The 15,452-nt window shown below is 41.7% G+C and overlaps 1 protein-coding gene across 9 annotated transcripts in view; it reads left to right on the top strand.

Moving 5' to 3' along the window:
• Window positions 1-15,452, top strand: part of gramd4a (GRAM domain containing 4a) — a 51,627-nt gene that overhangs the window by 9,884 nt on the left and 26,291 nt on the right. For 5 of the 9 annotated variants that reach the window (XM_086268516.1, XM_086268514.1, XM_086268515.1 and 2 more), the window contains exons 3-4: window positions 3,419-3,487; window positions 6,133-6,253. In XM_086268516.1, coding sequence (XP_086124642.1) covers window positions 3,419-3,487; window positions 6,133-6,253 — 190 coding nt within the window. Of the gene's footprint in view, window positions 1-3,418; window positions 3,488-5,677; window positions 5,932-6,132; window positions 6,254-15,452 lie in introns of those variants that run through there. The other 4 variants (XM_086268520.1, XM_086268519.1, XM_086268518.1 and 1 more) reach the window with 2 other exon arrangements.

The raw sequence follows: 15,452 nt of genomic DNA, 5'->3' as shown, positions 1-15,452 counted from the left end.
TAGGGTTTTTTTTTTTTTTGTTTTTTGGGGTTGTTTTGTGACTCATCCATTAGTCCTTCTAAAAAGGGTGTGATGCTAAATCACTGAAGTTGGTGTTTCCTCAACAGAAAAAAGGGGGGAGACAAGCAGGGGATTTTGCTTTACCTTTATCATGCTGGTTTGAATTTCTTCTCCAGTTTAAGGAGCGCTGCAGCTGAAAAACAAAACCATGTTGCTCTTTTTAAAAGTCCCCTTCTTTCTGCTTATGTGAAGAGGAATGAAAAAGGGAGGGCTCATCATGAAAAGAAAAATGGAGGAGATGGCGGCAGTGAGGTTTTTCTAATAGTGGACATAAGATATAGATAGCCATCAGCATGAGTCAAGAGCCTAAATACTGGAAGCATTTGTGAGAAGTAGAGAATGAAAAATGGTGGGAGAGAAAAGATTTAAGCGGGGAAAGTGATGGAGGAGGCGAGAGGACAGGAAGTTGGCCTCAGAAGATTGGACTCCAAGATGTCTAGAGGGGAGGGCATGGACAAGATCCAGAGGAAACTGTAAGAAGACTAAACTTTGTGACAAAATAAAAAAAAAAACACCATGTTTTCTGATATTTCTTCCCCCCACGCTGGATGCTGTTCTGAAATCTGAAGCTTTCTTCTGCCCTCAGTGGTGACTAAAAACGGCATTGTCGTCATTGCCGTGCACACTGATAGATAATTAAATGCACCAGATTAATCACTTGATCGTATCATTTCCTGAATAAATGCTCAGGAGATCTCTGTCCCCTTTCATTGTTTTTTTTTTTTTTTTTTCTGTCTTCTTCTGTGTCTCTGTTCAGAGAGAGAGTTTAGGTAACTGTTGCTCATGAGGCCTTTCTTTGAGTTTTCCTGCACAAACTTGCACAAATCAAATGAGTGATCTAGCCGTGAATTCCCTTTTGAGCATACTTTATAGGCATGTGCAACGTGTCTGTATTTTCATGTGTTTGTTTTCACATGTGCACCTGTGCTAGGATATAATTTTTCTGTCTCTGGTGTTTGCCTGTGTGCATTCCAGCCCACTGAGAAGGCATCACCCACATTACAACACTGATGACTCACACTCTGAAGCCCTAAAATAGACCAAGCTTGCTCTCATCCCTGCTGGGATGCACACATGAGGCATGCACTTTCTCCCACATTCCCTTGTGTATCTTATAGCCTAAACGGCATGGTGGATATCTCACCTTTAGTCCACAGTACCCTTAAGAGGTCCTTATTGTCACACTGGAGCCCACCCTGGTGGCACAACTGATGTGTGCTTTTTGCCCTTCAGGATTGGGTCATATGGCCTAAGTGGAAACCTAATTTCATTGCCTCATCTGTTTAAAAAGAGCGTGCCCTTGGGTTGCTGAATATATACACCGATACTTCTTGACAAACTAGCTTGTGTCATCCATATTAAATAGGCAGGATGTCATTGGGCAGATGGCGCTCAGTCATTGAACAGACGAGCGCGTGCGACCTCACCGGCCTCACTTTACCTGCTGGATCAGGCAGCTTGATCACCGCAAATGTTGGACTTTCAGTGTAGCCATTATCTATTGTAATGGTCTCTTTCACCCAAGGCAATGACCAAAATGTAATGTTAATATTCAAATGTGAAAAACTAGACCTGAATTATGTATTCCTGCCATTACGTAGCACATTTTCTCTCATTCTGAAGCAGGATATTGTGGTTATAAAGAAATAACCAAACTAATGAAGCATTGCTTCTGCCGCCAGCCATGCGGAGCATTAATCACCTAAAAAGGACTGACTATAACAAGTCACCCCATGAATTAAAACGAGCTCTACAAATTGAATCAATTGTACTGACTTAAAATACTAAAAGTACCCAATAGGAATAATGTAAAAAATCAAATTATAAATGTATTTATTAAGCACATTAAATGACCAAAGTGCTGAAAAAAGGCACAGTGGATAAAATAAACAAGTGAATAGATTTGAAATAAGTAAAGTACATGCTAGCAGGTGCTAAAAGTGTACAGTTGTAGTTGAAAAAGGCACAGGAGACACAGTGTGCAACTCGGTGTCAGAGGCCAATGAAGAAAAATGAGTTTTGTGGGTAGTTTTAGGACAAAATAGAAGGAGCAGGTTTGACAAAGAGGGCAAATGTGTCCTGGAGAAAACGCGGGACCATCCGAGCAGCTAAGTGTCAGCTGATTGGATCTCCATTTGTAGACATCAATATATTCAAATGTCTCCATTTCCTCCAGCTGCATGTGTGCATTTTAATTAGATGCATTTGTTCCTTTTAAGTTTTACATATTGTCATGCATTTAAAATACTTGACCAGCTGTTAGCGCTGAACAGCTTCGAACCTGCCATTCAATGCCAAAGCATATACTCACTAGACATGAGTACTTGAGCCTGTAATGATACCATCAGGATTTAAACTCAAGACTCTTATTTCTCTCTGTTTTTCATATTAAGGTCCAAAGATCAGTTTTGTAATGGCAGAAAAATCCAAAAGAGTTGAGCTCTGGGTTACAGTCATCCTTTTGAAAAGTCAACAGTAGCCAAACCTGATTTATATACTTTGTAAACACTGCAGAATACAACTGAGTGGGTTTAAATTTGTCATGTATGAGGAGCTGTGAGCACCCTTTAAGATGTTGCTGTGGCAAGCCGTGTCTTTTCTTAGTATACCTTCTAAGATGTATATTTTTAATCAGTTTTATTGGATTTTAAAGTGACTTTTCAAGCAACACCTCAGATACCTGAGACATTTTTTAGAAATCACATGGTTAACAGCAAATCTGCTTGGGAAGGGGGGAGGGTGGGTAGTTTCACTGGTAGAGAAACAAAAGTGAAAGTGAGAAGAGGCACAAATAATACTTGTGTGGCTTTACAGCTGCATGTTCGTTAACAAGGGCTGCTATACTTGCATGTGCCTGCTATTGTCTATTGTGGGTTTTGTTGTGTTTTTTTTTTTTTTTTTGCTGCTGCCAAATACATTTGTTAATTGTTTATCATTAGACTTGACAGATCAAAAAGTACCACCAGCGGCCCGCTTGACCGCTGCTGTGTCAGACACAAAAAAGGTCTCTATTGATGTGCTCAGAAGCAGAGCAAAGCTTTGAAGTCTTCCTCTCTTATTATCACCTTCATCTGCGAGGCTCTCTTGTAGCCTCCTGAGAGAGTTAAAAATCAGGAGTAGAGTGAAGTCGGCACGTGAGATCCCAGGAGCTGCTCTCTTCTCAAATGACTCTGAATCGGGGAGGACTGGACATTTTCAGGGCGACTTGTCCCGTTACCTGAGCACTCCAGCGCAGGAGCCCAGCCCCTACATTAAAGCGCTAAGAGTAGTCTGCCTCTGTAATCTCTCCTCTGTACAAGAAAACTGTTGCTAACCAGGACATCTCTGCATTTGTCTTGTTCTGATGATATTCTCCTAGAGGCTTGAAGAAAATGGAAACGGAGGTGCTGTCAGACAGGAAGTGTTTGCATCGGCAGAGTTTAGCAGAGTAAGTCAGTCATAACTTGATATTTTAACCTGACTTGATTTAGACTTTCAAGTTTTTCCTCTTTAAGGTTGGCCACAAACCCAACTTCTAGTCACGAGCAGGCATAAAGTCTGTACAGCAGGTATCACTAAAAGAAAATGGATCGAGTTATATATCGATTTTTAAAAGCCGGCCTTCAAACAGGAAGGGCTGAAAGAGATATCGAGGAAGTGATTGAGAGGTTTCAGTTTGTGCAGGATTTTGAAGGAGCTGTCAATTTATGTTGGGCTTCTAGCCAACAGCTGGCAGCATCATCTCTTTCCAGGCTTTAAACAAGTAAAAGCAGCTGAATACTCCCCAAAAACATTATTATTATGTATACTTTTTAGGAGCTGACTACTGTTTGTTTTCCCCCCCCCCCCATTTTTCCACACCTCACTTTCTTAAAAAAAAATTAAAAAAAATACTGTGATCAGAACAATTACATATTTATATCCTGGTGTTTGTGGATGGAAGCGGCCGGTATAATCATGAAGCCTATAAAATAAGTGAAGTGAGAAATGGCTAACGTGAAGCAGAGAGGTGCAGAAACTACTGAGAGTTGTGGTTCAATAAACGGGACTGTCTGTGAAGAGCTAAAGAGCTCCAGGATGAAGTGGGTTAAATCTGCTCCTTGACTCAGATCACCCACACAGTTATCCAGTCACAGACAAAAAAGGTGCAAATCATGGAGACGCGCAGAAACCAGTTTCTTGAATCTTGCAGGACTGAACAATGGCAGCACATTTTTAAAACTCAGAGGTTTATGAAGGTGCTTTATATTGTAAGGTAAGAATCCTACAGTAATACTGCAAAAACCCACAAAATTAGAACAATGAGTAAAGGACAGTGGGAAGGAAAAACTCCCTTTTAACAGGAAGAAACCTCTGGCAGAACCGGGCTCGGGCAGGGCCAGCGGACTTGACTGGCAAAGGTGTGATGACTAAGCAGCAATAAGAAAAATTCAATTTTAGTCAGTTGAAGCTGATCACTATTCATAGCAGAAATCACTCAACAGTTGGATTTAAAATTAAAAATATGGGTGGAGTAAATGAGTTCAACAACATCTCTTAGCTTCTGTTTTATACCAGACAGACTGGATTAATATTGCATTTCAAATAGATTCCAGGGCGTGACCTTATGCAGTCTTTTGCTGAGGTTGCAGATAAATGGTTGAAGGCTGAGTGGGTGTGATGCAAAGTACAAGTTGATATTTATATAGCAGCCCTGTTGCTTGGAGAATTTCATTAGATGGAGGTGTTTCCTGTGATTTGCATACTTGTCACAGTTATATCTGTTCAGTTTTCTCAGCGTGCATTCTCAGAAGAGATTGAGAGTTTCTCTTTTTTTCCAAACGGAGGGTTTCCTAAACTCACATCACATGCTCAATAAAAGGAGAGAGGGGGAACACAATAATTAATTAGCCGATATTTGTCCAGGGTGACGTCAGCGTTTGACCTACTTTTGATAACCAGGACATTATGAGTGTGAGCGGGTGCCTGCTTAAAGCATCAGAGGCGTGTTTAAGTGATGCGTCCTCGTAGGACATAAAACAAAGGCGCCAAAATCCAAACTAAAGAGAATCGTTGCTCGCAATGCAGCAAAAAAACATCTGTTTGCCCCTCTGTCCTCTCCTCGCATTTCCTCCTCATCTTTCTTTCATGCCTCTTTTTTTGGCTCTCTTTCATCCTGCTGTCTTCATTTACTTCTCTGCCCTCTTTCACTTTCTCTCTTTCACTCAGCATCCCTCTTCTTCTTCGTGACACACTTCCAGGAGAGCCTCATTTGTTTTCTTTGAAGTGCTTCTGTATTCAGGGACGCGCTATCCATCGCGGCGTCGCTGTCTCACCAGCCTTTGGTGTCGTTAGACTTTGGCTCTCTCCCAAAGCACTTTTTTTTTTAGGTCAGCATCAGTTTTGTGCTATTGCGCTCTCGTCCTCTGTCTCCATTGCTTGAGATGTTGCAGTCTGTCTATGCAGGCACATGCAAGCCTCACTGGTTGCTGTCAGGGAGAAGCTGCTGCAGTGTGTGTGCGTTAGTGTATGCGTCTGTTGTGTGGCGAGAGTCTCTTAAAGGACCCCCGCTATAGTCGAGCAGCGATGCTCAACCTGCAGTGCTCATCATGCACTAGCACAGCCGTCTCTCTCATCCTGTCCTCCTCCTTCATCACCCGCTCTCCCCTTTTTTTCCCTTACCCTTCTCATCCCGCTCCCTTCTCTCTCTCACACACAGTCATCAACTCTCAGTCGTTGCCATACATTTCGTCCACCTACTCTCCCTGTGTGTCAGGGTTGTATCCCTCAGTCATTGCTGTTTGAGTCATCAGTGTTGCTGTAGTCAGAAGAGGTGGGGGGGTTCTCCTCTTTTTCGCCTTCCTCCTGCTATCTCGCTCCTGCTGGACTCGAACCAGGCGAGGAAACATTGGTGTGAGTCACTGCACCAAGCTAATCTGTGTGTATTAGATCATATGGGATCTCCCTGCTTGTGCTCTCGTGTGGATTTTGTGTCGCGTGCATGGAAATAAGAATTCAAATCTGATTTTCTTTGTTGTTTCTCTGTTTTTGTTTGTGTTTGCCTGCGTGCCTGTGTATGTATGCATGAATGAATGTGTGTGTCTGTGTGCACAGGCTGGTTCGGGGTCTCCCACTATGGCTGCAGCCATACAGGACTTCCAGAGGTCAGAGTCAGAGCGGCTCAACGAAGTCAAGGGTCATTTGGAAATTGCCTTATTGGAGAAACATTTCCTACGTGAGTATGCACACACTGCACTTTTCTGGGCATTTATTTTCCAACTAAATATAATTGCTTAAGCTGCTTTTATTTACTGAAACTTTATTTGTGCTGCTTGCACTTAAAGCTGAGAAAAATCCAGTTTTTGAGGTGCCAGTGTAGGTATCAGCCAATCAAATATGTTTATTCAAATGCTCCAGTCTGCCTGTTAAGCCAAAAAAAATCTCATGCATTTATTCAGAAAGAGCAAAGTGGCTGTCTGTTATAGTTCAGCATCAAAATGGAGAAGTTGATCACTGAAGTGGCTAATCAGCCTGTTCTAAATGAACGCATTTCCTAACAGGCAGCTAACTTGGCTGATAACTTTTAATTGAAGCTCAGCTACCTTGCTTTGTGATGGTTGGTTACTGTTGCTATGGTAGTCGCACCAGCAAAAATAGCCACACAAACATCCGTAACACCCACCATCGAGCACCGGAGCAGCATATCTGAGTCCTGCCTCAGATTTTCTGAATTACCCAGAACTAGCGATGCAGCAGTTCAGTCGTTTCACTTCAGGTCTTATTTGATCTTATTTGTGCTTGTTAAGCATCTTTACTGTCGTTTACCGCCACACTAGTTTCTTCTTATTTGCTCTGCGTGTACCTTTTCACGTGAGGAGTGGATCTAACAATGAGAATGTTACTAGAGTTGACTCTGACTAAATAAAAGCGTCCCGATGACACAGAGAGGAGGACAAAGCAGCATCAGAGGAGGAACTTTTCATTCGTGTCATCTCATTTAAACCACAGTCTGTGGTTAGGTCACAGACTAGCGTGGAGCAGCTGGTGCACTGCTGCTGACACGTGGCACACGCAGACCAACAAAAAGTGGCTAAAGACACCAGCACCTTCGATTTGCCCGTTGTCAGCGATAGTTGATGTAGCTTTTTGAGTGACAATTTGGCCGATTGGGTCCAAATGTCGGATCTGTCCCATCCCATTCCCATTGTTTTATAGAAAACTTCATATTTGGCGAGACGATTGCAGCTGTAAGAGAACAAGTGAAAATGTCTGTTGCATTGTGTTGCACTGGTGATTTGGTGTTGTAGAGATATCGCCTCATGAATTCATCAGTTTCTTATCTAAATGGCCTTTTTTGTTTGTTTTTGGTGTGTTTGTACGGCAAATGTAGCAGGCAGCCTCTTATGCTGAAGAGATGGTTTTTGGTGTAAAGAGTCTAAGAACTCGTGCTGGCACTTAGTGATGTCTTATCATGCAACTCGACACAGAAATGTGCTAGTCGTGTTGTAGGAGAGATTTTAGAAGTGATACATGTTTCTTATTAAGAAGAATCACACATGTTGTAAGTTCTTGCAAAGTGACAAACGTAATCTGTGTCATCTTGTGATCTCACTGAATTTGCGGTTTAACTGTCTGAGACTGCAGTCGGCTTGGTTTTATCCATTGCTCGCGGTTGTTGTGCACAACATTGTTATGTTGGGCTGCCAATCTGTTAGATTCAAGAAATGCTAATGAGTTGCTCAATTTAGAAGCTGAAATAGAAGCTCCTATCTGATAAGCAGTACTTGGTTTTACCAGAGGCTGTATCAGAATTTGGTGCCATGGTGACAGAGGCCACACCCATTGTCTCATACCCAAATGGAACAGATGATTGCTTTATCAGTGTTTTGTGTGATTGCCTGATATACATGGCTTTTTGTCTGTGTCTGTTTTCATTTTGTCCTTTCTGCTGCCTCATTGGAGACTGAAAATGATCAGGTCCAGCAAGGTCAGTTTTGTTGGAACATTTCCCTCGGGGGGGTTTGAGAAGAGGTCTAAACAGGGTACTTTCCAATCCTGCAAACGCATGGTTTATCCAGAGGACATCTCCCAGTTGTTGTCTCAGACACTGAAAGCAATGTAATGCTTGTATGTTAGTTTTTTTTTTTTTTTTTTAAACAGTATTACAGTAGATCGTCATCAGTGTTGTCAATGACAGAAAATACTCAAATTTTGCTATCATTAATGTGAAAGAAGTGATGAAATACTCAAATCCAGGCATTCTGTCATGTCCTCATCGGGTTAGCTTAGCTCTCTGTAAGGAAGCCTTTCTCCAGTTTCTCAAAAGCAAGTTGAAGGGGAAACGAATACGAACACAACACTGAACAAACTAGTGTGACTGTGTAATCTATGCTAGAATTGACAGTAACAAAGGCAGTATCATCTTGTTTTGGTAGCTGTATGTTAGCAACCCTGAAATTACACTGGAAACATGATGGAACAAGCAGCTGCTGTACTAGTGTTAATCAATTGTCCATGCTACACCAGAGAGGCAGCCTGGGAGGAGACATTACAAAGTGCTAGTGAACCCAGTAACCCTGGAAAGCGTTTTATGTTTTTGGACCTTATATAAACTCGCTCGATGTGTTTTCAAAAAGATTTCAATCCTTCCATCCATCGGTTTTCTTCACTGCTTATACAGTTCAGGGTCATGGGAGGATAGAAATTATTGTAGCTATCAAAGGATAGATGGCCATTGAAACTCACATTCACATTGTTGATTTTTAGCTCATACATCTGTCTGACCATGTGCCTGTTCACAATTCACAAGAATCACTGATATCAGCCTAAAGGCAAGACCAAGAGTCAAAAAACTACTTGTCACATACTATTTTTTTTTTAATATGTGCAATAAAATGATTGATAATGTGCTTTATAAGGGTTATAATTATAGCTACTTGAAGCAGATTTTCAATAATTAATCAATTAATCTGTGGATTTTTGTTTTGTAAAGACAAGCGCCATTTTAGTTTTAGTGTTTCAACTGACTGCATGACATTTGCATTCAAAGTGTGCAGTCCTTCCTCTGTATGTGCAGTCTTTCCTGTGCTAGGTGCTGCAGCCCACCAAAATGTTGTAGCCAGGACCTAATTTGTCCTTAATTAATCTTAACAAACTCCATTTGCTTATGAAAGTCATTATGACTTCCACACAGCATCCAATAACAAAACTGTGCTCAGTGTAGATTCAGGGTATCTTTGCAGTTGTCATCACTGATAAAAGTAGTGGGAAAGTAGCAGATTTTTCTGTAAACGTTTAGTGATTTATGAAGAGGCAGGGAAACGGGGGCAAAGCAGGTTAAGTCAGGGTGAGGGGACTGGACGGTGCTTTTCTGTTACAGGCTTGTCTAACCTGGTTGGTGTGCAGTTGCTGTACCTTTACAACAACCTTGTTGCCAGTGCTCTGTAATGGACTGTCAGGTCTCCGCCCGCCCTCTTTAACTTTTGTGTGTGTGTGTGTGTGAGAGAGAATACCTCAGGCTATGCCTTCTCTCATAATGCTGTGCCTAAGCTCAAAGGGCTGGACCCGTTGTCATACTGTCAGGATGCGAGCTAGTGAGCTATTTTTCATGGATATCTCTTACTTCCCTTTCCTTGCTCTCTCCCATCTTTAAAAACATCTTCTAAAGCTCTCATTGCTTTTTTCTTTCCTCTTCATCCTGCCGAGCTGCTCTTTGTGATTCTGCCCACCATTCCCTGCTCTCCAATTTCCGGATCAGCCTCAGTTCTTTTTTTTTTTTTTTTTTTTTTTTTAAATTTGCTTTTAAACTTATTCTCTTCCTCTTATTCTTTTTTTGATTTTCCCTTTCTTTCTCCTTATCAGATCACTATGATGTTCCCACATAATTCCAAAGCTGTGACAGCTCAGAACAGCCACTAATATGGGAGACACTTGACAAACCACTACGCACGTTTCTTTCAGTTTGTCTTCAGTTCCTCTTTCACTCTCAGGTTATTCATTTCTCTCACGCCTCTCAATCTCTCATTCCATCTTTGGCCGGTGTAATCGTACTTCTGGGAACACTGAAGCATGACAATCCATTAGCAAGTAATGGAGTCCTGCTCTCTGCTGTGCGCTCTTGTTATTTTGGCTTCCACTTCCACTACTCCTTTGCACTCTCCCCTTCTTCCCTGTGCTGTCGTCATACGATAAACTATGTAGCGCTGAGTTTATGGGACGGCTTGCACAATATAGCCTGCTGCACAAGTGGTTATTCATGATTTTTCTCAGTGCGTGTTAAGCACAGATGAACACAGATTTAAATGCTGACATACACGTTGTCATTAGTTAAAGCTAATAAGATTAGCAGGGTGAGACAAAAGACTCCTTGTAGTGAGACATTGTAGTTTAATGTGCTGTGTAATGGTTGTTTCTGGAACATAGGTGCTATAGAAAGACACTATGGTGTACTGTGAAGCGCCGGATTTTGGTCATTGACATGAAGTTCAGCTTATATTAAGAATATTCTTAATATTTGATGATACCATTACTCTTTACAGCAGGTGCAGTTAAATACTTGGACATAGACACTGTACAGCCTGTTGCCTACAGTGCCTCCAGCCAATCCAGTGCAGCTACTTCCTCTTATTCCATTATTTCCAGTCAGATATGCAATACGTATCAAAAAGCACTGGGCTCCTTGCATATCTAGAGGAACTGCTCAGCCAGTCATGAAGCTCCTGATGCAGTTTATGTGCTGATGTTAATGCCAGAGGAGGTTTGGAACTTGACATTCAGCATCCCGTTTGCCACTGCATGGCTGAGATGCTGTGGTTGATATAACTTTGACTTTGCAATACTATCAGCAGCAGTTGGAAATGAGTACTTTGCATAAACTGTAACCCAGTCTCGACTGTTGGCTGCTGCCTTAGTGCCTTGAGGTGGTGGCCAGTGTGTCACGTGCTCGTCACTGTTTGTGGGTTAAAAAAAACAAACAAACCCCCAGATAAAAGAAGTTACTGACTGTCAGACAATAGCCAAAGGTTTTTAAGTGCATCTTTACACAAATGTGTTGCTGCTTTTACACTCTATATAGATGCTGGATTGGTATACTAAAGCACACCAGAAGGTTTCTGATAGCTTAAGTCGTATCTCTTATTTATAGATTCATTTATATGTAAATATTAGTTTATAGAGGTTGGCAGGAACTCTGAAGTGATATTCAGAGTGGATGGTGAGGAGTAACACTGCTTTACACTCTTTCCCTGTGAATCTTAAAGCCCCAGTCACACACAGGCCAAGAGACCAGTTTGTGACCTCTTGGCAACCACTAAAAGCCTATAATTTGCCAGGTGAGTGGCATCTGGGAATGTGCACATTTCTTTAGTGAGCACTGATGGATACTATGTAGCGAGGTTCAGTGACATTGTGGGAAAATGCCCACAATAAGTAAAACAGAGTGGAGCAAATGTGGAAAATTGTTGCTTAAAGTCACTTGTTTGTCAATCGTGGTTAAGAGGGCAATTTTATTGTTGAAAGGTCGCTGTTTGCTCACAGCAAGCACATTTTTGTGATGAGACCAACATGTAAAAATGTAAAATGTGAATAACATGTTAGCTTTTGGACTAATTTTAGCTTCCATTTCTGTCTTAAATTCAGTTTAGCTTCTTCGACTGCAGGGAAAGAAGAAAATAAGGAGCAGAGATTCAGACATCCTTTCAAACCTTGAAGTGTCTTGCTTTTGCGCCGACGTTGGCTCAGCATTTAACCCAAGAAATTATTTGCTCTCCTTGAATCTCTTTAGTATTCAGAGCTATCTGAGTGTGGGTGTTTTTTTTTTTTTTTTTTTTTTTTTTTTTTTTCCCCCCCTCTCTCTCTCTGTGATATCTTTCTCTTGCGTGCCAAAAATAAAACGGGAGCCCACGCTGTATACTAAAACAAACACACTGTTTAAGTAGATTGTCTCCTTCCTGTACAGGAGGCATGAGTTTCCATTCCAGATGCCGTGTGCGTGGATGGAATGGCCCATGCCTTTTCCCTCGGCATTTGTTGTGATTGGCCCGCGCTATTCTGAGGACACTAACTTGGTTAATTTGTAATCATGCTTCCGGACGTGAGATCACATTAAAAAAAAAAAAGACCATAATGCGTGCGCGCGAACACACACAAATACACTCTTACTCGTAACAGAGCGTCATCATGGCCTTTTGCTCTATTAACTCTGGTCTTTTCTTCAGTTCTCGTCTTTGTCTTCAGACAGATCCCAGTGTATTCCCTCTATCTCATGTAGTCCCGATTCATGCACACATACCTAACCGTAAGCTATCAGATTAGCTTTATGGGACAGTGCTGTTTTGTTGTTGTTTTTAAATAGATGTTTTCATCAGTTAAGCAGTGCTGCTCATAATTCACTGCCTCCAATTAGCTTTGTAGCCAGTAGCAATAAATGTTTCTGTTGTTTGCTGGTAAGTCAGGTTTCTATAGTTACTGAATGCTTGTGCTTTGAAGCTCTCAGCACAGTGTTAGCATGGGAGTGCATGTCCACCAGAGTGTTTTTTCTGCTTTGACCCAGCATCACATCCTACTTGTAGAAGTGCTGAAAAACAGTGGAGGACATGTTGATACTGCTGCTCCCCTGTGTGTTTGTACCTGTTTATACCATAGTATGATTAAAAACCAGTGAAAAGTGAAAATTTGGGTAAATATTGTCTTAGTAGATGTCAGCAACAAAAGGCCTAAAGACCAGTTGACAACCACTAGTCACTAAGGACAAATGAGGTTTCCATGACCAGTTGCGGGTGATTGCTAGAGGTGTTGTCTTTAGGTGAAAATGGTCACAAACAGTCAGTACTGGACCAGAAGCCTCCTTGCAACTGCATATAGTTGGTATGGAAGATGACAACACTTGATTACTATTTGTGAAAGTGAAGAGTGGCACACAAACCAGAAATAAAGACTGTTCGCTTTCAAAGTTCTACTTTGCTGTATTCCATACAAACTATGGGTTACCTTAGCATTTTGCCAGTGGCTAAAGCAATTGGCAGCCTCCAACCTCCACTCTCCACCTGGTTGGCAAACAGATATTTGTTTTCCAAGCGATGAGCCACGGGGTCACCGACTAACCTGTAGGCCTGTGTAGCTGAGGCTTTAGGTTTAAGTGATTATTGGATGCTGTGTGTGTTCTTTTTTTGTGTATTTGATTTTTTATTTTTTATTTTTTAATGCTGCGTCTGTGACTCGCATCCAAGCGATATGACTGAAGCAAAATGACTGAATTTGGTGCACCTTTTACAAGAAACTGGGCATGGCCACGGAATCACTGGAAAAGTTGTCATGGATGTTGCCATGGACAATGCCTCCTCTGGGCTAAGCAGGAGAGGGATTGTCCTGCTTGTTTTAACCTGTACAGTGTAGGCCAGCGGTCCACAACCCCCGGGCCATCGACCAGTACTGGTCCGTGAGTTGTTTGGTACTGGGCCACGAGAGTTAAGGCTCGGGTGTGAGATTTATGATTTTCGGGGTTTCTTTTATCATTTTTTTTTTAAAATCATTTTTATCTTTAACTTGGTTTCCCTGGGTCTTTTCCTGTGTGTTATGAATAAATCTTCTTTTTTTGGGTACTGGTACTGGTTTTATTTTGTTGTATTTATCCCTGTTATCTTTAACGGCCGGTCAGTGAAAATGTTGTGGGACATAAACCGGTCCATGGTGCAAAAAAGGTTGGGGACCGCTGGTGTAGGCTGCATAGTTGATGGTATGGGTGGTGGATCAGTGCTCATGGCATTGGTGACGTCTGTGAAGGCACAATTATCCGTGAAAGAGACTGGTTTTAAAGCAAGCCATAGGCGGGGGGGCAATTGCCAAAAATTTGTGGTGTTTGTTGTGCCACTCCAATATTAGTGGCCCCCATATGGCCACCCCTATGAAAAACCTCTGGAAGCACCACTGGCCATAGGAATGCTTTGCTATAAGCAAGAGAATATCAAATAACATTTTCTTACAGTGGTATTTGTTTAAAAAAAAAAAAGTCTAGAGATTGTCCACGAGGGATAAATTTATATTATGACCATGCTTTAAGATCACCGCATCTCTTTGATGGAGAATTAGCTTCGTGGAAAACTTTGTGTGTAGTGTCTGAACATGCTGCACACAAGGATGAGCACAAAGAGAACAATTTGTTTGAGTGATAACACTGTGAGAGTTCTGTGATTATCATGGGAATAGATGTGGAAGCAGAGGGGATATAACAGCTAGAGTCTGTCCTGTGGGTAAAAGAACTGAGCTGTACTGACCCTCCCACAAGTGATAAATGGTAGAGGTTAGTGCCAGTGGAAATCACCTCATGTCGTTATATGAGCCGGCTTAATTTCCTAGGCTTTCACTGCTTTCCTTTCTCTCATTCCTCTTGGTTCTGTCTCGCTATTATTTGTGTTCTTTTATTTATTTATTTATTTTTTTACTCATACCGGCCTCTCTTTGCCCTTATTTCCCCTTTTTGTTTTTCTCTTCTCCCTACTTTTTATTCTTGACTTGTTGATGTTTCTATTTTTTTTCCTACCAGATTTTACATCACAAAAGGCATCATTTGTACTTGGAGCTAATAAAAGAATGTCTGCTAGCCAAATGAATTACCCACACCAATGCGTGGATCTCTCTTCTGAAAACATTGGCCCTTGTTCTGGTAGGCTAAAGTACAGCTATATTCTTACATTGCACAGTTGTAGACAGGCCTTCCCTTAATTGGGGTCTATTGGTTTTACCACTGCTAGTTCCAACCAGTTGTAAAGGATTAGGGGTGGGTGCAAGAGAGAGAGAGAGCGACAGTGCAGTTATCCTGTGTGAGGTCACGTATTGAAGGTCACCGCAGGGGAACAGGCCACGCTTTGAGCTCTGCAGTGACTGGCTGGTCGATACGGTGTCCTAGCTGCTGCCCTACTTCTAACTGGGCAGACACACACAGGCAGCTGAACAAGTGAGCACTAGTAGAATCAGAGAATTCAGACTATAAATGCTGGAATTTTCTCTGCAGTAAAACTATTGGAAGGGTTTCATGGAATAGCAAGTACATCCCAGCTGCGTCACAGGAAGTGTTGCTACTAGCAGACATTTAGAAATTAAAGAAAGTAAGGATCTATATATTGGCTAAATATGAATATAATACAAGCACATATTGCCCCCCTGAAATAATAGGAGTATATCAGCAAAGCAAATATTGTTTAAACAATTTCAACCTTTCACAGGTGGAAAAGAGCTGAAAACACAGTAAAGGAGGTCTTTACATTACAGTTCACATGTTGTAATGTGTGAAGTGCAGAAAAAAAAGTTGTCCTTAGTTGGCTGGATGGCTATGTGGTTTCCCACAGCGTCAGCACAGTGTATGGATCCACGTTTGATTTGGAACAAATTTTAAACTAGATGCCCTTCCTGATGTAACTCTCCTATTTATCGGGGCTTGG

This window comes from Aulonocara sp. 'chitande type north' Nkhata Bay, linkage group LG17, assembly GCF_057382095.1.
Source record: "Aulonocara sp. 'chitande type north' Nkhata Bay isolate Kocher_YH1m ecotype deep benthic linkage group LG17, A_spYH_male_GT1.1, whole genome shotgun sequence".
NCBI classification, from domain to species: Eukaryota; Metazoa; Chordata; class Actinopteri; order Cichliformes; family Cichlidae; genus Aulonocara; species Aulonocara sp. 'chitande type north' Nkhata Bay.
Note: the sequence above shows the minus strand (reverse complement) of the source record. Positions and strands in the feature narration are given on the sequence as shown.